The sequence below is a fragment of the Anolis carolinensis genome, chromosome 5 (assembly GCF_035594765.1).
Source record: "Anolis carolinensis isolate JA03-04 chromosome 5, rAnoCar3.1.pri, whole genome shotgun sequence".
Lineage (NCBI taxonomy): Eukaryota > Metazoa > Chordata > Lepidosauria > Squamata > Dactyloidae > Anolis > Anolis carolinensis.
In genome coordinates this window covers 132,103,835-132,127,670 of record NC_085845.1, presented here as the reverse complement: position 1 = coordinate 132,127,670, position 23,836 = coordinate 132,103,835, and the positions used below count along the sequence as shown (strand labels likewise).

Genomic DNA, 23,836 nt, shown 5'->3' with positions numbered 1-23,836 from the left:
AATTAACAGACTATAGGTCTTTCATATGAGAATTCTTTTCTCTCCAGTGTTTTGAATTTTAAAAATCTATTTTACTTGCCTACTCCCTGCCATGGCACATGCATGTGCATGTGTATGCCTCTGCCTTCAAAGTTGCCTGTTGATTTACAGTAAACTCATGAATGTTAAAAGATTTTCTTAGGCAAGGAATATGCAGAGGTGGTTTTGTAAGTTCCTTCCTGTGGAATACAGCCTTAGAATCTGTATTCATTGGAAATTTCTTACCCAGGGCTGGTTTTGTTCAGCTTTCAAGATCAGACAGGATCTGGTACCTTTAAGGTATATATGCCCTTCTTTCCACAATATGTACATTTTAAAATAAAACTTAGAAGACCAGAAATAGAGATATAGCATAGGAAAGAAATGGAGTGGGTGTGAAAAAAGACCTTTAAAAGGAAAAACGTAGGCAGTGAAAATAATTACAACTCACTCAATCCAGACCTCCATGCTTTTAGTCTCTCCTAATTTGAGCTCGCCAATGTTTGTTATTTTGGATACCTCAAGTCCTTCTTTGTCTTTCAGTAAGTGTTCATATGACTCACTACAGGTAATTCCAGGGGTTATAGAAGACCTGGGAGAATACATAATTAGGACCTGGCTTGTATTATAAAAATCCATACAGAATTATCACAACAGCTATTTCAAAATAATCTGATTAATTTCTGACATGCATGTGTCTGGTTCCTTTCTGCATCAGCTGTGTTTCTATTTGAAAGACATTTTATTTTAAAAGGATTCTCATATACCACATAGGAGCTATGTTGGTACAAAAACATTTATAGTTCAGACTAAAAATGTTACTCTGAGGTCCAACATATATCATTCACTATTTGCACTCAGGATCATAAAACACACTGATCTTCTGATCTCCAGTACCCAAAAGACCTTGCTTCCTTTCCCACAATCACATGGGCAATTGGCTTTTATTGCATGTTAACAATACTTTGCAGTTGTTGCCATTTGCTTCAGTCCTGTGTCCATTTGTCAATGTCATGCCGACTACATATGGAATATCATAACCAAATGACTTATCGTTATGATAGCATGAGAGCATTTGAAGCATTAATTAAAACTGGCAGGACATTAAAAGTAGAAAAGAGCAGGTAAAATACAACTATGGGAACTGAAGTGTAGAAATTAAGAGTGCTGGATTGTAGTCTGGGAGATCTAGGTTCAAGTTCTCATTAAATATGAAACACAGCAAGTGACCTAGGGCTTGTCCTTGTCTCAATATAACCTACAACACTGTGTTGTTGTCGAGAATACAATAGAGATTAGGACTGTCATCTCCTTCAGTTTACTGGAGCTCCAGTATCTTGCAATAAAAATAAATGTAACAATAAAAAATATACAACATCTGAGTAAGGCCCATAGCCATTTAAGTAATCTCTTCCTTTTGGAGAAGACCAACACAAAGGAAGAAAGTTTTGAATTTTTTTTCGTGTTAGGAGCGACTTGAAAAACTTCAAGTCATTTCTGGTGTCAGAGAATTGGCTGACTGCAAGGACATTATCCAGAGGATGCCCGGATGTTTTGATGTTTTTACCATCCTTGTGGGAGGCTTCTCTCATGTCCCCACATGGCGAGCCGGAACTAAAAGAGGGAGCTCATCTGCGCTCTACCCGGGTTGGATTAGAACCGGCAACCTTCCGGTGAGCAACCCAACTTTCAAGTCATCAGTTTAACCCACTGCGCCATCGGGGTTCCTACTTGGTTGTTGGGTTCATATGACTCCTTTTTAGCAAGTTCAGCTTTTCAAAAAAGCCTTATTTACAACACTATGACTAGTCACCATGATATATTCCTGGGTATCTAGGTATAGACCAGGCATGAGCAAACTTCAGCCCTCCAGGTATTTTGGACTTCAACTCCCAGATATCCCAGTCAACTTAAGGCTTCTTAGGAATGGTGTGAGTTGAAGTCCAAAACACTTGGAGGGCCAAAGTGAGCCCCGTGCCTGGTATAGACCCAGGATTCCAAATAAAAAAAGACTTCCAGCAGTTTACTTTGTATGAAAAAGGCACTAGTGAAATGTCTCAGTCCAAATACATGTTTAAATGACTGTGATCTATTCACATGATGCACAGCCAATTCTACAGCAGAAATACTGCTTCAAGCTATTAATCTGGCCTAAAAAGTACTGCAGATTACTCTGGAGTGACCCATGGTGTTTGACAGGACTGCTTGATTGGGCTAAATCCAATATGATCCAATGTCCACACACCAAAGACCCACCTTTGTTTCGCTGGCCAGAAGCAACTCTCTGACAATGTCACTTTTGGTGGTCACATGGCTGGGTACCCTGTTGTGAACTCACAAGAAGCGACAAAATCAGCAAGGTTGTTGTATGTTTTCCGGGCTGTATGGCCATGTTCCTTAAGTATTCTCTCCTGACATTTCACCCACATCTATGGCAGGCATCCTCAGAGGTTGTGAGGTATGGAGAAACTAAGCAAGGAAGGTGTATATATCTGTGGAAAGTCTAGGGTGACAGAAGAACTCTTGTCAGTTGGAGGCCAGTGTGAATGTTGTAGTTAATCACCTAAATTAGCACTGAATAGCTACATCTCCTGGCTTCTTCCTGCCTGGGGGCATCCTTTGTTCAGAGTCGTTAGCTGCCCCTGATTGATTCATGTCTGGAACTCCTCTGTTTTCAGAGTGTTGCTTCTTATTTACTGTTCTGATTTTGAGTTTTTTAATACTGGTAGCCAGATTTTGTTCATTTTCATGGTTTCCTCCTTTCTGTTGAAGTTGTCCACATGCTTGTGAATTTCAATGGCTTCTCTGTGTAGTCTGACATGATAGTTGTTGGAATGGTCCAGCATTTCTGTGTTCTCAAATAATATACTGTGTCCAAGTTGGTTCTTCAAGTACTCTGCTATGGCTGACTTCTCTGACTGAATTAGTCTGCAGTATTTTTCATGTTCCTTGACTCGTGTTTGGCCGCTGCGTTTGGTGGTCCCTATGTAGACTTGTCCACAGCTGCATAGTATACAGTAGACTCCTGCAGAGGTGAGAGGATCCTTCTTGTCCTTCGTTGAATGTAGCATTTGTTGGATTTTCTTAGTGAGTCTGTAGATAGTTTGTAGGTTGTGTTTCTTCATCAGTTTGCCTATGCGGTCAGTGGTTCCCTGGATGTATGGTAAGAACCCCTTTCCTCTGAACAAAGGATGCCCCCAGGCAGGAAGAAGCCAGGAGATGAAGCTATTCAATGCTAATTTAGGTGATTAACTACAACATTCACACTGGCCTCCAACTAACAAGAGTTCTTCTCTCACCCTAGACTTTCCAGATATATAAACCTTCCTTGCTTAGTTTCTCCATACCTCACAACCTCTGAGGATGCCTGCCATAGATGTGGGCGAAACGTCAGGAGAGAATACTTATGGAACATGGCCATACAGCCCTGAAAACATACAACAACCCTGTGATCCCGGCCATGAAAGCCTTCGACAACAAAATCAGCAAGGCTCTGACAGGGAGTGTTTTGGGCAGTGAAACAGCTGCAGCCAACAGGAGGACAGAGCACCCATGCTGATGTGTTGTGTAGATTGCAGAAAGGCACTGGAGCAGTTCTATACATATGTATGGACTCTGGAGGTATACCTGTTGCAACAGGATACTCGGGAATATTTCACCTGGTGTGGACAAAGTCCAAGTCTACTTCCTCAGATATTTCATGGAGATACATTAGCTTACTATTTAACACCACATTTATTTCTCCTGGGTATAAAAATCTTCTCAAGCTTAATCTAGTTCTATAAGAATTGGGGGGAAAATCCTTTTATTACCCATTTTTATCTGCAGGAGCCATGCAAAGTGCTCTCCATATGTAACATGACTGGTTACTTTCCACAGCAACCACATTGACCAAGTCATATCTCTGAGGGATGTAACCATCAGCAAGTCTCAGGGAATCCAGAGTGAAAAATACACTGTCATCTACAACCCCAGTCCTTCCACACAGACTGGAAACACGGACCTGTAATAATAGTAGTTGGCAAATGTAAAGGTAAAATACAATAATCAATATAAACCTTTAATATCCAAGTAAGCATAAAGCTACTTAAGGTTTCTGGAGAAAACTCTTGAGCTGGCAATTTGTGTCACAAAGCTGTCACATTTGAATATATTGATCTCGACTAAATTATGTTGCACAGTCATTCTTAACCATTATCAAACACTAAAACAGTGTAACTGATAACACTAGCCAACACAGATTTTGGTGCCTCAAATGTTACCCCTGTTTCTGGGTATATTTGACTGGGAATATGATTCCAAAAATGGCACCAGTTGTCCCTTATCACACAGGTCAAACACATTTAATGTGGCCTGCAAGACTTTCAATGTCAGGGCAGCATAGTTACATTTATACAGTCTGAACAAGCAGAGTCCAGAAGCAATAAAAATTAGAAATGAGAAACCAAATCAATTTTGGAGCTGAAGCAGTTCCCCATGAACTGTATTTAGCCTTTTTTAAAAAAAAGCAAGTAAGAGCACGAGAGAGGTACCCTGTTTCCCTGAAAATAAGACATCCCCAGAAAATAAGACCTAGTAGAGGTTTTGCTGAATTGCTAAATATAAGGCCTCCCCCGAAAGTAAGACCTAGAAAAGTTTTTGTTTGGAAGCATGCAGGATCGGTAAATGTACATACCATAGATTGTTGTACATAGAAATAAAGGTAGTAACAAGAAATAATAATAATAATAATATAATAACTTTATTCTTGTATCCCAACTCCATCTCCCAGAAGGGACTCAGGGCAGCTTACACAGGGACAAGCCCAACAACAGCATAAATTTACATACAAACAGAAATTTAAAACAGTAATTTAAAAACAGTATAGCAATAAAATATAATATAGAAATTCTTGAAAGGATTCACAGTTTGGTTATGCTGGTTTGTGATGACTACTGTACTGTAGATAATAAATCTTCATTTTTTAAAAATTCAACCATAAATTCTTCTTTGTGGAAAAATAAGACATTCCCTGAAAATAAGACCTAGTGCCTCTTTGGGAGCAAAAATTAATATAAGACACTGTCTTATTTTCGGGGAAACAGGGTATATAAAATGATGCATTGTATAGAGATAGTGTCTGCAGTATTTGATAATGACACCTTGAAGATTTATAGTGGAAGATGTGAGACCAAAAAGAAATATTTCTTTGCACATTCATTACACAATTGCAATTTGCTACTGTGATAAGTAATAATGTCTGCAAACTTAACAGCTTTCACATAGAACTAGGCACATTCATCGAGGATAGGGCTGCCAAAGGATATTAATGACAATGTATTTTCCCAGGCAACAGAGGATGTATACATCTGAGTATCAGCTTCAGGGAACATGAGGGTGTAAAGATTCTCTTTTTTGAACTTGCCGCAAAAGCATCTCATTGGCCCCTTTGGAAACAGATTACAGGTAGTACCTGAGTTACAAATGTCCAACTTACAATTGACTCATAGTTAAGAATGGGGCTGAGACAATAGGAAGTGAGAGAAATCTACCCCCAGGGAGGGAAATTCACTTCTAGAACTTATTATCATGGGGAAAAGGGGTTTCCACTAAAGCTTTATCACCAATCCACAAGGTTTTTCAAAATCAAGTTATCACAGGAGCAGAAAGTGAGATGAAATCTTCTGAACAGGGGCACACACAACAAAAGAAAGAGCACAGGGCTGTTAACCTTCCCCTGTGCTATCCAAAGTATTCATGCATGTATGTGTGTCTATGTGTATAGGCCTTGAATTACACTTTAAAAATGTACCTGCTCTGACTTACACACAAATTCAACTTAAGAACAAACCTACAGAACCTATCTTGCTCATAAGTTGGGGACTGTCTGTACTGGGTTGGAGAGGTCTTTGGTTTGATTCATCAGGTCCCTTTTCATGTTACCTACTCTACAACTCTAATTGCCATAGCCTTCATAAAGAAAACCTGGCAATTCTTCTTATATGAGAACTTGGGAAGAAATTCCAGGCAAACATTAGTATTCTCTTGAATTTAAATTTTCAGAACATTTATTTATTTGTTTTGTTTGCTAGCTTTTTCCCAGAGTGAGACCCTGGTGGCTCCTAAAACAAGATAGATAGAAACATTTTTTAAAAACCATGACATTAAAACATTATTAAATAACTTAAAAGGCATACGAAAGTTTAAAAAGAGCTCATTAGAGGGAAGTCATAATACTTAAACTGTTTGAAATATGTAATGCAACCTTTCAGTTTGAGAAGTTCGATGTGTTTTACTGTAATATAATGGCTTAATATCTATTAAGTTAGAATTAAAATTATTTTACATTAGATAAACATTGTTTAGGAGTGCAGTTCAGACTATCGTTATCTATTATTCACCTACTATGTAATAGCTGACCAAAAAAAATCTAAGAAATCTCAAAAGTCAACCAGGCATTAGATGTACCTTATCAATTCTTTTATACCTCAAGGGTTTCACACAAATTGCTTTAGTGGTCCAGGTTGCTGGGTTAATAACATATTCTGCTTCTACCCAATCTCCTTTACAAGGTTTAAAGGCTTGAAAATAAAATCACAATGCAGTTCAATAAGTTTGTGTATCAAATTAACGCATTTGCATTAGAATATAACAGAAGAGCAGGACAGTTAAACAGCAGTTGTTACTTAGTTGCTGTATCAGAAATTGGATTGTTATTGCTCTCAACATGATATATCAAAGATAAAATTTCAAAACAAAACAAGGAGAAATACCACAAATATAAATCCATACATATTTTGTAATCAAACTTAGGTAATAGGGAAAAACGATATGGATTTTTTTTCTTTCACCAGCCCCCACTTTTATTATGATTTCAGTTTAAGTAGCCAAGCAAATAGATCTGTTTTTGTTTTTAAGATGGTGGGGCTAACTGATGAGACAGGCCAATCTGCTCTCTTCTTTTTTCTCTTTTGCTGTTCACATATTCTCAGCAAGAAATTCTGAAGGCAACTGCTACTTACTTGGATTATTATAAGCAGGTACAGGCATCTTGCAGCCCAGCTGCCTGCATGACTCCTTTTCACCCAAACACCATATATTTCATCAGTAAGTAATAGGTTTATTAAGAAAGGAGCAAATAGAAAAGGCAGTTTCAAAAATGAGTAGACAATAATCCAAAAGTATTCCAAAATCAGCAGACTAAGCAAGGTACAATCAAAAACCAGACTGTAAAAGTATTTTTGAAGTTATATCCATAAGCTTGCTATTCTTGAGTGTAACCACTAGCAGTGGCAAACTCTGAATATGAATCCATAATCCCAAAAGGTAAAAACAAGAAACTGTAATCCAGGGGTTTCAATACTTAAAGCAAAACTAGACCCAAAGGCTTAAAGGCGTGTACATAACTATACTCCAAAGGCTTGAAAACTTGAACCAAGAATTATAATACAGTCAAGAGGCACTGATCTTAAAACATTACAAAAGACCAGAACTTCTAACTCAAAGCTCCCAAGACAGGCAACTTGACCCAAGAAAATCCAACGTTGATTTCCTAATGAACATTATCTCAAAACTCTTTAAGAATTCTAATTCTTGCCCATGACATCATTCTTTCTTACACCTGGGTTACCTTCGCTTATGTTTCGACCTTTGTTCACACTATTTCTTTGTGAGTGTAATTGTCGAGTTATAAGCAGCGCTCTGGTCTCCTCCACATTCCTTTCTCTGACAGATTCTTATGAGAACCACTTTCTGTTTCCCTAACAACAGCTCTAACTGAAACATTCTCATCACCAGGAAGAAAATGTACAGCTAGACAAAGGAATATTGGGAAGGGGAGGATATTTTGATGCAAATAGACTTTGGAAAAGGGAGCTTCTTGTTTGAGGTTGTTAATTGAGGTATCCCGGTTTTCAGAGATAAAAGTATTTTTCTTATGTTCAAAGTTATAAAAAGTGAGGTGGTAATTTTAGATCTGCATATGATAAAAATACACTCTTTTAAACATGCCACCTAAGGCCTTTTCACTGGTCTGCTATACACAATGTAAATAAAAAGGAAAAAAGTGATGTCAATAATATCAAAGAAAATGTAAGTCACCTTCACAAACCACATCGAAGGAGAAAGAGGTTGTTTGGTTGATGTGTCCACCAGTTTCATTTAGAGATGTAATATTTCCAATTAGCGTCTTAATATCAGAGTCAATCTCACTGGGACATGTGCTGTTCTCTTCCCATGTATCAGGTATGATTTCTACCTATAACAGTGGACAAATCAAAGTTTCCCGCAAATCAGTCTTCTGATATAGCTGAATATATAACTGAGCCACTTTGAGTTTCGTTTAAGAGTGGAAAGATTTCTGATTGCTGATAAATCCCTGTAGAGGACACATGCTACAGAACTGCTTCAAACATACTCAGATACACAGAACTGGCAACATTCTATGAACACTGGTATGTACAGACTACTAGATACACATGGCAAACCCACAATAAACCAGGAAAAATTGAGATGACAGATTCTGACAAGATTATGGCTCTTTTGCATGGAGGGTCATGGGGCTGATGGGTGGTCAAATGTTTTTTACTTCAAAAATACCACTAATGCCATTCAAAAGTACAACATTATAATGAAAAGCTGCTAATATTTCTCTCATGTAATCCAGACACTTACTTTCAACTACAGTAGAGTCTCACTTATCCAAGCTAAACGGGCCAGCAGAAGCTTGGATAAGTGAATATCTTGGATAATAAGGAGGGATTAAGGAAAAGCCTATTAAACATCAAATTAAGTTATGATTTTACAAATTAAGCACCAAAACATCATGTTCTACAACAAATTTGACAGAAAAAGCAGTTCAGTACGCAGTAATGTTATGTGTAATTACTGTATTTACAAATTTAGCACCAAAATATCACAATATATTGAAAACATTGACTACAAAAATGGCTTGGATAATCCAGAAACTTGGATAAGCGAGGCTTGGATAAGTGAGACTCTACTGTATCTGAATTGTGGATAAAATCTATGTAAAGTAAAACGTTAGAAATGTTTTGCCTGGTTGGTTGCCAGGACCAGCTTATTATGAAATGGCCTTGGTCATCACAAATCACTGGTACTGAAATTTTGAGAACATACTTCTCCTAGGTGAATTCATACCTATGAGTGGGCTCCAGCTATTTCTCTTCCCAACACATTCGCTCCCATCTACAACTGCTGTATGACTATCATATTAATTCATTTATTAAATATGATTTATTTTCTCTCCTGAAATCTATTTATGTTATAGTGACAATTATCCATGCAAAGGGATATGTTACATGCAACATTTTGCATGCTCCTCAAAACTTGTGTTAACTGCAAACATCAGAAATCTGTTATATCTATAGTAACCTCTTCTCATAAAGGATGAGACAAGTAAAATGATGAATTCCTCAGGAATGTTGAATATGAAAATGAAGAATTCCTTAAGAATGTTGAGTATGGACACTGGAAAGGAAAAGGAGGTACAGTAGAGTCTCACTTATCCAACACTCATTTATCCAACGTTCTGGATTACCCAACGCATTTTTGTAGTCAATTTTTTCAAAACATCGTGATATTTTGGTGCTAAATTCGTAAATACAGTAATTACTACATAGAATTACTGCGTATTGAACTACCTTTTCTGTCAAAATTGTTGTATAACATGATGTTTTGGTGCTTAATTTGTAAAATCATAACCTAATTTGATGTTTAATAGGGTTTTCCTTAATGCCTCCTTATTATCCAACGTATTCACTTATCCAACATTCTGCCGGCCCGTTTATGTTGGATAAGTGAGACTCTACTGTACAAGGTGACTGGGTAGAGCTTATTTAGGTACTAAAATATTTATATGTTTTTATTCGATGTCTTTAATACATTTCCAACCTATGGTGATCCTAAAAAGAACTTATCTTGAGGTTTTCTTGACAAGATTTGTTTAGAGAAGAGTTGCCATTGCCTTCTTTTAAGGCTGAGCAAATGCGACTATAAATATTCAGTCCCCCAGAATATTTATATGGATGAGCAGGAATGTGAACCCTAGTCTCCTACAGTCCCAGTCCAACACTCAAACTAGGATACCATTTGCCTCCTGCTCTATACTTCAAAATCTCAGAACAGCATACAGGTAAAGGCAATTGAAACTATTTAGAAAGGCAATTAAAAAGGCAATTAAAAAGACCAAAAACATAGTAAACAATTGTTCAAAACAGTAAAAAACCTCACACACATATTTGAATGAAGTAATAGCCTAAAGTCTTCAATAAAAACCTGTGGTTTAACTCAGCAACAAAATTAAGCCACATTTTTTTCCATTTGTGACAAAATGTTTACCTCTGACGACTCCCATCTCCTAGCATACCACATCACTTGGTTTTCTCTTTTGACAATAGGATAGAAGTGCAGTGAATTTTTAGAGGCACACATCTATCCAAAAATTGTATTTTTTCTTTCTTAAATTCCTTCCAGCTTTGTCTATCAAATTCTATAATCAGTGGGGTAAGTCTGCCATCTGCTGGATGCTTGGAGGAATTCCTGATATATGTGTATAGAAGCTTGGGCAGAATTACTAAATGCAATACTGTACACATAAAATAAACTTCACATGAATATTATATGTAGCGAGAAAAATTATTTGAAAAAGCCACAAAAATGATTCTAAATTTGGAAAGCCATCAGGTATTATAAAATAAACTGTATTATTCCTCAATTTGCTCTATTAATAATGAAGTTTTTATTTCATAACATCTGCTGGCCTAAATTCAAAATGGTTTCTGTTTTAATTCTTGTTTCAAATAATTTCCTCCACTATACATAATATTCATATGTTCCTTTTATATTTGTTGTATTTAGCATAGTTCTCCCATGATTCCACTTGTAGCAGCTTTATATCATTTACTTTTGTGTGACCCAGAAAAAGATTGGGACACTTTCTATCCTGTCTGACTCACATTCAAGCAATATTGAGAAGCTGCGTTAGATTATTATTCCTCTCCATAATGAAGTGATAGAGGCACACCCAAGAACCTTAATATTTCTCTTGGTACATAATAACTGAATAGGCAACATGTGCTGAAACACTTTGGGCTTTCAATATGACCAAATGGATAAACAGAATTTTATTTTGTACATAGTTCACAGAAAAACTGGACTAACTTCCACAGTAATTTTAAACTCACCCTGACTGCCTTTAATCCAGTAGATATTTTATCTTCTTCAACAAGAGCTACAACTCTCTGTCCAACTTGCAATGGTGCATTGCTCATCACAGCATCATTGGTGAAAAAAATGGAATCATCTATCATCCCATAGTCTGGGCAAAATCTTGTCACTACGCCTTGTACAGTTTTTGGCCTTTTGACATCTTTAAAAAAAGATAAACATATTTAAAACAATACAAAGTGCTCCTTGTATTCCTTCAAGATCTGCAAGTGTATTAAGAACATCATTTTATTGGTCCTCTGGATCTACTTTGTTATAGAATAAAGCAGAATACTACCTCCAACAAATCATCTGGAAAGTTTCATGCCATTGAAGATGGGTAACAGGAGAAGTGTTAAAGTCATTCACATCTCCCCTACCTCCCTTTTATAATCACAGCTTTGAAAGCAATCATAATTAAATTACCTACCTAGAGCAACTGTTTTACAGAAGGCAACAAGCCATGCTGGGTTTATTAAGCAATAACATTTCATTAAGAGTTTTTATTAGATGTACCAATCAATTTCAGGATGAGAACAGCTTGTGTAAAGCCACAACAGTGCTGCAAGCTATCCCCAGGAATGCTCTTCAGTTCAATATCAACTGTTTTGTACATTGCAAAGAAAATTTACATCTTTATCTGTCCTTAGCATCTTTTCCCCATTCTCCCGGTCTTGTGCAGCTCCTGGAATTTCTTTATAGCTCACTACATATTACAGTTCAGTATATAATATTCTTCTCTATACTGGGGCCACCTTTTTATAGGACCACAATCCTAATTCTATTACAATCTAGCATTAATTCAATCTTAATTAAACCATTTCTTTTTGAATTAATCACTGATAAGAACCCAATAGCACTTCAGAATATTAAAATGCAACTAAGATGGAGTAAGGTCAAGAACAATGAACAGAAAGGAAAAATCTTGTATTTAACTTTCCTTAGAAAAGACTGTAAGTTTAAATGTAAGTCTTTGTCAGGGATCGGAAAATGGTGGCCCTCTACATGTATTTCCCATTGGCCTTGTCCAGAATAGTCAACTGTGAACAATAATGGAAGAAGTCCAAAAAGTCTCCGTGCCAGCTACAGAAAATCTTGCCGACCAGAAGGTTGGCAGTTCAAGTCAACCAAGGTCAGGGTGAGCTCCCGCCATCCGCCCTAGTTTCTGCTTACCTAGCAGTTCAAAAAAGCAATGTGAGGGGAGGGGCATGGTCGACCATGGCTGGGTAAGCTGCAATTCCGACCAGCTGAGTGCATTTAGCAAGATTTATGGATAAATAATGAGTTTGGAGGTCCAAGCACTCCCCTTAAAGAATATCAATCAATCCAAGAAAAGATAAGGAAAATTCCTCCCGGAAGTGTGAAGGATTTAAAGCTCCAGTAAAGCCACAACGCAAGCTAAGTCAGCGTGAATGCTTCTGGAGAAGGAGAAGAGGCAGCCATTAAATGCTGTACATATCAGTGAGACAATTCCCACCAGCTAATGAATCAAGTAAGTTTGGAGCGGGACTAAGATAGAGAAGACAAAAAAAACTGGAGCCGGATTGTAAGTGAATACTTATTTTGATTTGAAACCGAAGGGACGGAGAGCTGGGAGAGAGCTAATGAGATCCTTAAAGCAAGCCTCCAAGTTGAGCTCCCTGGTTAAATGAATGAAAAAGTTTGGGTGAGGAGGAAAGAAAAACCTTCAGATAAAACATACTGGCTTCAAAGGTTTTCAAAACAAATAGAAGAGGAGGAGGAGGAGATAAAAATGATGAGAAGTCCCCCCAAGAAATCCTTCTCTGTACAGTAAAGAACCCCCCACCCCACCAAAGAAAGGAGGGAAAAACAAGATGCCAAAATTTTAACAGCGATTATTACCAACAGAATGAGCAACTTTATGTATAAATATATAAAACAAGATCAATGTGGGTTTGTTAAAGGGAGACAAATGTCCAACCTGATAGGAAGAGTAATAAATAAAATACAAACAATAGAAGGGGAAAAAAACAAAGCGGGGATTCTAGCACTGGATATATTTAAAGCCTTTGATAGTGTGGAATGGCCAACTATTCAAACAATAATGAACAAATTTGGATTAGGAAATAGGTTCAAAAATATAATGAGCCAATTGTATTCAGATAATTATACAAAAATAATACTAAATGATGGAATCACAGGAGAGATAAAAGTAACACAAGGTACAAGGCAAGGATGCCCTATGTCACCTATCTATTTGCAATGGTAATGGAATTACTGGCTAATGTAATAAGAAAAGACAAGGAATTAGAAGGCACAGGAACAAAGTTAGGAAAAATTAGCTTAATTGAGGATGACACATTGATAACAATTAAGGAGATAATGAAGAAAATGGAAATAATTAAGAAACATTTAACAGAATTTGAATGGGCAACTGGATTGAAGATAAATTGGAATAAATCAGAAGTAATGTTATTTAATTATACTAAGCAGGAGGAAGAGGAGTTTAAAAAGCAGATGGATATAAAAGACATGAGAATAAGCGTAAAAGAAAATATAAAATACCTTGGAATAACCATAACCAAAGATCTAAAATCCATAGAAAGAAAAAACCTAGAAGAATTAAGAAAACACATGGAGGGGAAGTTAAAGGATTATAATAATCTGCGATTATCATGGTTCGGCAGAATAGCCCTAGTAAAAATGAAAGTCTTACCCAAAATAAATTTCTGGTTCAGAATGATACCATTAATGATTTTAGAAAAGGAAATAAATAAATGGCAACAAATGATAAACAAATATTGCAATAATGGTAAAAAGAACAGATTAAACAAACAAATTTGGTACAACCCCCAAAAAGAAGGATTGGGCCTTCTGAATATAAAAAAAATATTATGAGGCAAACCAATTAAGATATGTAGTAGAGAGGATGATGGATGGAGAAGATCTGGAATGGATGGAATCAGGGAATAAGGCAGTTGAGTGGAGAAAGGATAACATATTCTTTAAGGAAATCTCAAAGAAAGAGATAAAACAAATTGGAAATGCATCATTAAGAAATATAATGAAAATATGGAGTAAATATAAAGGACAATTAATTAATAAGAATTCAGTTTTAACGCCAATAATAATGGAAAAAGATTTCCCAAAGGAACTAAAAGGAACACTAGATAAAAAAATTAGAAAAAAGGGAACTAAAAAGGGTAGGAAATTGGATAGAACAAAAAATGGAAAAGGTAAAAACGAGAGAAGAATTGAGAGGAATAAATATTTCTTGGATTCATTGGATTCAATTAGAAAAATGGAATGAAAACTGGTGGGCCCGAAATAAAACTGGAAAACAAATAACGCAATTTGAGGAATTAATAATAAAAGCATTAAAAAGAGAAAATAGTGAGCCATTAAAAGGAACAACAAGTAAAATATATAAAATACTAATTAAAGATATAGAAAAAAAGAAAAGATTAACATTAAGAGAATCATGGGAGGAAGAATTAGGAACAAAGATAACGGAAAAAGAATGGGAGGAGATATGGAAAACAAGACAATTAAAAACATGTCAATTAGAATAAAAGAAAATTATTACAAACTAATTTGGAAGTGGCATTTAACACCAAGAAGGTTAAATATTATGAGTAAGAATAATAATGAAAAATGCTGGCAAGGGTGCCAGGAAATTGGAACCTACATGCATATGTGGTGGGATTGTAAACATGTAAAAGGTTTTTGGGAATTGGTCATAAGGGAAATAGAAAATATTATGAATATAAAAATTAGAAGGAATCCAGTGGAAATATTACTTTTAATTTAAAAAGAGGATGAGAAAGATAAGAGGGGAAAAAATGTAATAGACATGCTATTAACAGCAGCTAGATTATTAATTGCAAAATATTGGAAAGGAGAAATGAAAATACAAATTAATGAATGGTATAAAGAAGTTTGGCGAATGGCACTGTATGACAAAGCTAACATCAAATTTAAAAGTAAAGAAGGGATTATGGAAAAAAATGATTTTGAAAGTATTTGGAGAAAATTTTTAGAAAAATTATTGGAAAAAGAAGATGGGAATTTACCTCCAAATGAAGAATTGAACTTTTGGTGGGACTACAGAAGAAGAGATGGCTCTGGAGAAGGGGAGCACAGGGGTGAATGTAAATAAAAGAGGGGGAAATGTATAGAATATGTTTATATAATTGTAATTTTTTCTCAAATAATAATATCAATTAAAAAAACTTGTAAAAAAGGACAATTTAGATGGTTATCAGCAAGAAAGCAATGTGAGTAAATAAATAGGTACTGCCACGAAAGGAGAAAAAAGGAACCTCAGAAAACATGCCGGCAATTCAATCAGGAAGGTGTCCATGGACAACAGGCTTCTTGAAGTGGAAAAATGGAACAACAGCACCACTCCATGGCCGAGTTGAGCACAACCGGAGATGGATGCCGGAGATAGAAAAGAGGAAAGCCTTGCTTCTGTCTATGTACTGTCTTTGTTGTTAATTGTATAACGGCATTGAATGTTTGCCATATATGCATTCTGTAATCCACTTTGAGTCCCCTCGGGGAGATAGAGCGGAATATAAATAAAGTATATTATAATAAAACAACAGCCCTGTATAACTCTTTTTCACATTTCCCTATGTAAATACATAGCACTCACAATCAATTAACAGACAAGGACGGGGAACAGATGAATTGGTTAAATATAAGAATGTTAGAGGCACTATATTTAGCTTACTTAAAGACTATCACTCATGCTGAAATCTGTCTCCATTTTAAAGGGGTTTTTTTTGCACTTGGGGACACATGGTATTGTTCTGTGGGTCACAGCAATGGGGAATGCTAATGTCTTTTTAAGCAGTTGACTCTCCTAAAAATGCCCCTCATGCACTATAATCAGGATTTCAAAAGATTTCCATTGGCATAAATGGTAGGTTTTGAAAAGGTTTATTACAGTATTTTCAAGGAATGGCACAGTAGTAGGGATGGCACTGCCCTCTCTTGCAGTATTCCACCCCTCATGCACATATAAATGTTCCCTCTCTGCACTTTAAATATGCTTTTAAAATGTTTCCAATGGCACTGAGACTTTTCTTTTGCTAACTTATATGCAATAAGAGTCTGAGGAAGTAGAAATAATCATTTATTTTTGAGAGATAAAAGATTCTCCCTTTCCTCTTGGATACAGTCAGAGATGGGAAAAGTTGAAAACATATGATGTACTTGGCAAGAGAGAGTAGCAAATGCATGAGAAATCAACAAGATAGGTGGGGATCCAATCCTGAGCAGTTGGCAAATTTAGTGTTTTCCTGGCTGCTCAACCCTTGACATCAAAAATGTGGCAATGAATTTCACCTATTCAATTACTCTCAAGCACTGGTCTTCTAGGTATTGTCTGGGATTGTCTGGGATTTCTGCTCCCAGAACCCCCCAGACAACTTGTCTATTTATCACGGAGTCTGAGAACTGAAGCCCCAAACATTACAAGCACAAAGAGGACCAATGCATTAGACTGCATCTAAGACTGTGGTGGGCAAAATATAGTCTATCAGATGTACCGTAGTTTGGCAGCAACTCCCACTAACTCCAACCAGCATAGCTATTGGCGAGGAGTGTTAGGTATTGCATACTGAAAATCTTTAGACAGCAGATTTTCTCTCTCCCCCCCCCCCCCCCCCTTTCCCCTGGATACAGACTAACACCCAGACAAGTCATCGGGATCCATTTTAAATTGTTAACTCTTAATTTTAATTTTACAGTGTGGTAGAGAGGAATGAAACATTGTTTATAAAATGTTCAAGTGCATGGAATCTCAGTCATTAATACCTCACCAAGAAATATAAGCTGCTCAAGTCATCCCACTAGTCAAAAGGACATAGCAACAATGATGCCTTTGGGTATTATTTGAAAGATGCATGATTAGTTTGGGACTTATCCTCTAAATTCAACAGTCCAATAATAGAAGGGGAGAAACAAAGGAGGAACAATTTTATCCAGTACTGTTCAGGCACTATGTATCACTTTATGCATCCCTAGAGAAGAAAAGAGGTATGTATATCGGGGACATCACTCTCAATCTCATCAGATAAGAGGTACTCAATTCTGTATATACAGCGCCACAATATGTCGCAGTCAATATGCACTGACAGACTTGATTCCATTTCTGTAAAGCTCTTTAAAACTAATGTATTCTGAAGAAACAAGTTTGAAAACTTTTTTTTTAAAGTAGACAATTCTAACCGTAAAGGAAGAGAATGGAAGATCTTTTCTTTGTCCCTTTACTCCCACCTTTTTTCCCTTCCCCTTTCCCACTAATATTTCCCTGACTTCCCTCAACGTTTCCCACACCTTTTCCCAACCCTTAATTCCTCCCCCACCCTACTACTTCCCTTTTACTACCCCATAACCCAGCTTTTAACAAATGTAATTGGAAATTCTTCAATAAAAATAAATTTTAAAAAACTAATGTATTCCAAAGCTATACTAACAAATATACTTTGCTTTCAAAATACCGTAAGTATTTTATGCCCTCTTGTTCAAGAAGATATTACACTGACTTTGGAATGTCAGCATACCATGTTGTGCACATGTAGTGAAATTCACAGAACTGTAGTTCTTAGAAATCTGATTGCTAACAATTGGAAGTAAACACATTTGACAAATACATTCCACAAAAATATGGACATAATTACTCAGCAAATAGCAATCACGCCCACAAAATGTTAAAAGCGAAGATGTCAAAATAGTTCTTAGAAAGTATTCTCAGAAGACAAGAACCAAGCCTAAACCATATTTATTCCAGATTTCCAAGAAAATGTGTTGTTGTTGTTTCATTTTAAACATGTTTTGGTTCTGATACTTGTTAACATATAAAATTATTTGCAAAATTATTCACCCTTCCTTCAATTTTTGAAACTTGGTTATCAGGAACCCCCACTCTTGCTCTGGATATTTCTTTAATTTCTTAGATCTTGTGGAACAGATCTTTTCTGCCTCTTCTGATATCTTATTTCTTTGCATTATAATTATTATAATACTTCTCTTTTTCCCTATGCTCAGGGCTAGTGTGGAACTGTTGTATTATGGATTCAGCTGCCACCTTTTACTTTTGCTGGTCATCTGTGCTTGATTGCTTGAAGAATCTTGCCTATCATCCAATAAGGCTTTTATTTCTTTTTGGCTAAAGATATGTATTTTTAGAATGCCCTATCAAAAAATTTCAATCAACAAAATATGCAAGGAAGTTACGCAAAAACATTAACCACGTTTGGTTACTAAAAATATCCCAAACTAGGATGATACATTAGAAAGAATATAGCTCAAATGCCACTCTGTTTAGAGAAAGCCATCCACCAAAACTTGGTGATCAGATAAAAAGGGCATTAGCCAGAGAAGCAATCAAGAGGCCAATGCTAACTGTATACGAGCTGGAGAGACCACAGTTGAGGGGGGATAAATTGAAACAATTATCATGTGGAAACTGTACAAAGTTGGGCTTTATAGAAGAATGACAAAAAGAAATCCATTGCTGAAACAAACTCATTTGGAATGATACGGAAAACATGCATAAATTTATTTTCTAATTCATTAAGATTTAAAAAAATATTTTGGAAGGTCACTTCTCACTGCCCTTGAACACAGTCCCCACAGTAAAGTATGGTAGTACCAACATCATGTATTATTTTGGCAAGGATGAGGAAACTAAGGCCCCTTTCACACTGCCTCTATATCCCAGGATCTGATCCCAGGTTATCTGAGTCGCAACTCATATAATTCATTTTAAAGTAGAAAATCTGGGATTAGATCCTGGGATATAAGGAGCCTGTCAGGATTGAGGGCAAGCTAGAAGGAGTGACACACATAATTCTAGGGGAAATAATTGCTTTCAGTCTGCAGGGGACCCAGAATTAAAACAGAGATTCCTCTTCTGGCAGGACTATGATTATACACAGCTAAACTAACACTGGAACATAAGAACCTGAGTGTTTTCGAAAGACTCCGTCAAAATCTAGAACACAATCTAATTGAGAATCTGTAGCTAGACTTGAAAACAAATGTCTGTTCAGCAACTGTCTCCACTCAATTTGGCAACTGCAGAAATCTTGCCTAGAAGAAACTGAAGGACTCAGATGCCCAAAGCTGACAGAAATGTATCAAAGATAATTGGTATTTAATTATAGACTTATTCCGTGTGCATCAAAATAGCAAAAATGCAAATTAAATCCATCTCACAGCGATTCAAAGCCCAATGGATACTAAGGGCCCACTATATTATGGACACTGAAGATATCTGTATCTATTTTCATATAAACCAGACTACACATTTCAGTCCAATTACTTTTCTTTACAATGTATGGATCACTTACAAGTGATCCATAAAGTGCCATATCGAGTGATTCAGATGTGACATCCATTCTGATTACATTTTATGTTTGCCTTTTTCCAGCTATTTAATCTGGATGCCAAACATGTTATTTTAGGGAAGCGAAATGGAACAAGTGGGTGCATTTTAAAAACAACCCTAAACATGTCCATATGGTAACTATATATAAGAGATGGGGGGGGGGGCTAAAGCCATCCTGTTTTTCAACTGTCTTGTAACACACTACCTTTTATTTCAGATCATTGGCTCTCAAATTTTGGTCTTGTAATTTTTTTTAGGAATTCCTGAAGATTAGCCAAGCCAAGTGCGGCTTCTGGGAGTTGAAATCAAACAAAAATCGAGAATCACTAATCCAATTCAATGCGGTTCAAGGAATTTATGGCAGAAGGTGCATTTACTACATTGCAGAATGTATAGAGCATAACACCATTTGAACTGCCACAGCTAAATGCTATGAAATCCTGGGATTTGTATTATTGTCATTATTATACTATGTAACAATGCATAGCTTTCTGTTCCTAGTTTTAAAGTGTTACTTCCTGTTTGATTGTGCGTACCACTTTGAAAGTAGCTGTTATACTCCAGAAACTTCATTTCAGTGGCTGCATCAAATTATGTTGAATTGATGTGTTGTCGAAGGCTTTCATGGCTGGAATCACTGGGTTGCTGTGAGTTTTCCGAGCTGTATGACCATGTTCCAGAAACATTATCCTGACATTTCACCCACATCTATGGCAGGCATCCTCAGAGGTTGTGAGATTTGTTGGAAACTAGGCAAGTGGGGTTTATACTGTATATCTGTGGAATGTCCAGGGTGGGAGAAAGAACTCTTGTCTGTTTGAGGCAAGTGTGAATGTTACAATTGATCACCTTGAATAGCACTGAATAGACTTGCAGCTTCAAAGCCTGGCTGCTTCTTGCCTAGGGGAATCCTTTGTTGGAAAGTGATTAGATGGCCCGGATTGTTTCTTGTCTGTAATTCCCCAGTATTTGAGTATTGTTTTTTATTTGCTGTCCTGATTTTAGAGTTTTTAAAAATACTAGTAGCCAGATTTTGTTCATTTTCATTGTTTCTTCCTTTGTTGAAATAAAGAACTCAAAAACAGGGGAATTCGAAACAAAAAACAATCAGGGCCAGCTAATCAACTCCCAACAAAGGATTTCCTCAGGCAGGAAGCAGTTGGCTTTGAAATATATAAAGTCCACTTGCCTAGTTTCCAACAAAGCTTAGAACCTCTGAGGGGGCCCCTGTTATAGATGTAGGTGAAAGGTCTGGAGAATGCTTCTGGAACACGGCCATACAGCCCAGAAAACTCACAGCAGCCCTATGTTGAATTGGTTGAAACTCTATGAGATATTCATTTAAAAACTATAGCAAAATGTACTGCAGGATGTCCTGCAAAAACAAATTTTTTGCAGTTTAACAAACGAAGGAAGTGAACAATATCAGTGCTACACAGTGCTATTTTTTTTACTGTATTTTTATATCCCCTTTCCCCCTGTGGGGACTCAAGGCGGCTAACCACCACACACTTTGATCAACTGAAAACAAAGCGAATATCAAATTGTGTTGTTGAAGGTTTTCATGGTTGGAATCACCGGGTTGCTGTGTGTTTTCCAGGCTGTATGGCCATGATCCAGAAGCATTCATTCCTGATGTTTCACCCATATCTATGGCAAGCATCCTCAGAAGTTGGGAGGAACCTCTGGTGAAACGTCTGGATATAATACTTCTGGAACATAGCCATACAGCCCAGAAAAGTCACAGAGATTGGAATATCAATGAAATAGTATTGTGTATCTGGTGACAAATACAGTAGAGTCTCGCTTATCCAACGTAAACGGGCCAGCAGAACGTTGGATAAGCAAATATGTTGGCTAATAAGGAGAGATTAAGGAAAATCAAACATCAAATTAGGTTATGATTTTACAAATTAAACACCAAAACATCATGTTATACAACAAATTTGACAGAAAAAGTAGTTCAATACACAGTAATGCTATGTAGTAATTACTGTATTTATGAATTTAGCACAAAAATATCATGATGTATTGAAAACATTGACTACAAAAATGCGTTGGATAATCCAGAATGTTGGATAAGTGAGGCTTGGATAAGTGAGACTCTACTGTACAGTTAAAATTTATTATTATTTTTTAGTCTGGTGAGATACCAGCACTCTTTGGCAGAGCGGCCTGAAGACCTTATAGAACTACAGTTCCCATGATTCCATCACATTGTGCCAAGTGGTGTTAAAGTGTATTCATTCTCTTGTGTAGATGCATCCAGGAATCAAGCAGGAAGCACAAGTTGGGGAGAGAAAAAGCACTGCTGGAACTGTACATCCTCCTGTTTTCCCTGGGAATAAATATCACTTGAGAAGAGAGAAAGGCACAGGCCGCGCTCCCATTCCTGCTCCTAGCTTTCCATTAGGCCTCCAAGGCCTATCCCTCTCTCTCTCCAAACAAACCAAACACATTGAGCGGGAAACGAAGCAGCTCCCGCCTCTTCTACCTCTCCTTTCGCGAGCCTCCCTTTCCTCCTCTTCGGCTTTTCGCCAGAAGAAAGCGAGGCCTTTGGAGAAGAGATGGAGCATCTTGGCGACGCTTCCGCCACAAGGCCCGAGTCTCTCTCCCTCAGAAACGCGGGAAACTCCCTCGTCAATCACGTCCGCGCATGCGCCAAAACCTCTTTTGTGTGGAGCCTTTTATGGGCGGAGCCCTAGAGCTTTCTGACGGGACTGAGGCGCAGGTGATTTGCCCAACTACAAATCCCAGGATTCCCCACAGAATTGAGTCCTTTTCACTGTTACAGTGGTGTCAAACTGCCTTCACTGTAGAGCAGGCATGGGCAAAGTTGGGCTCTCCCTGCAGGTGTTTTGGACTTCAACTCCCACCATTCTTAACAGCCTCAGGCCCTTTCCTGAGGGGGAAAAGGAAGGGGCCTGAAACTGTTAGGAATGGTGGGAGTTGAAGTCCAAAACACCTGCAGGGAGGGCCCAACTTTGCCCATGCCTACTCTACAGTGTAGAATAGGCAAGGGCAAACTTGATTAGCATTGAATAGCCTTGCAGCTTCAAAGCCAGGCTGATTCCTGCCTGGGAGAATCCTTTTTTGGGAGGTGTTAGCTGGCCCTGCTTGTTTCCTTTTTGGAAGTCTCCTGTTTTTGAGTGTTGTTCTTTATTTTAATGTCCTGATTTTAGAACTTTGAAATCCAGATAGCCAGTTTTGGTTCATTTTCCTCCTTTCTGTTGAAAGTTTCCACACACTTGTGGATTTCAGTTGCTTCTCTGTATAGTCTGACGTGGTGGTTGTTAGAGTGGTCCAGCCTTTCTGTGTTTTCAGATAATATGCTGTGTCCAGGTTGGTTCATCAATGGCTGATTTCTCTGGTAGTCTGCAATGCCTGCAGTGGTGGAGATTCCTTCTTTGGAGGCTTTTAAGCAGAGGCTGGATGGCCATCTGTTGGGGGTTCTTTTCCTGCTTCTTGGCAGGGTGTTGGACTGGGTGGCCTGTGAGCTCTCTTCCAACTCTTATGATTCTATGATGCCTTGATTCGTGTTTGGACAATGCTATCTTAGTTGTTGGAGTGGTTGAGCATTTCTGTGTTCTCAAATAATATACTGTGTCCAGGTTGGTTCATTACGTGCTCTGCTATGGCTGACTTCTCTGGTTGAGTTAATCTGCAGTGTTTTTCATGTTCCTTGACTCGTGTTTGGGTGCTGTGTTTGGTGGTCCCTATGTAGACTTGTCCACAGCTGCATTGGTATATGGTAGACTCCTGCAGAGGTGAGAGAATCCCTCTTGTCCTTTGCTGAACGTAGCATTTGTTGGATTTTCTTAGTGGATCTGTAGATTGTAGGCTGTGCTTCTTTATCAGCTTTCGCATTTCGCATTGATGTATGAATCCCGCTTGGCAGGAATCAGGCAGGTTTTGAAGCTGCAAGGCTTTTCAATGCTAATCAAGGAGATTAATGGCAACATTCACACTTGCCTTCAACAGACAAAGAGTTCTTTCTCTTACCCTGGACCTTTCACAGATATATAAACCTCATTTGCTTAATTTCCAATAGACCTCATAACCTGTGAGGATACCTGCCATAGATGTGGGTGAAGCATCAGGAGAAAATGCTTCTGGAACATGGCCATACAGCCTAGATAATTCACAACAACCTAAACGTAAAAAAACCCAAAATCATGGCAACCAGACTGATTGATAACTGGCAAATAGAGGGAGAAAACGTGGAGACAGTGACAGACTTTGTATTTC

The 23,836-nt window shown here is 37.4% G+C and overlaps 1 protein-coding gene across 5 annotated transcripts in view; it reads right to left on the bottom strand.

Moving 5' to 3' along the window:
* Nucleotides 1-22,256, bottom strand: part of mov10l1 (Mov10 like RNA helicase 1) — a 56,975-nt gene extending 34,719 nt beyond the window's left edge. For 2 of the 5 annotated variants that reach the window (XM_008111211.3, XM_008111214.3), the window contains exons 1-6: nt 22,083-22,256; nt 11,202-11,386; nt 8,098-8,254; nt 6,466-6,578; nt 3,831-4,021; nt 470-610 (exon numbers count right to left, since the gene is read on the bottom strand). In XM_008111211.3, coding sequence (XP_008109418.1) covers nt 470-610; nt 3,831-4,021; nt 6,466-6,578; nt 8,098-8,254; nt 11,202-11,386; nt 22,083-22,164 — 869 coding nt within the window. In that variant the 5' untranslated portion in view covers nt 22,165-22,256. Of the gene's footprint in view, nt 1-469; nt 611-3,830; nt 4,022-6,465; nt 6,579-7,627; nt 7,959-8,097; nt 8,255-11,201; nt 11,387-22,082 lie in introns of those variants that run through there. The other 3 variants (XM_062982277.1, XM_062982278.1, XM_062982279.1) reach the window with 3 other exon arrangements.
* Nucleotides 22,257-23,836: the final 1,580 nt, after the last annotated feature.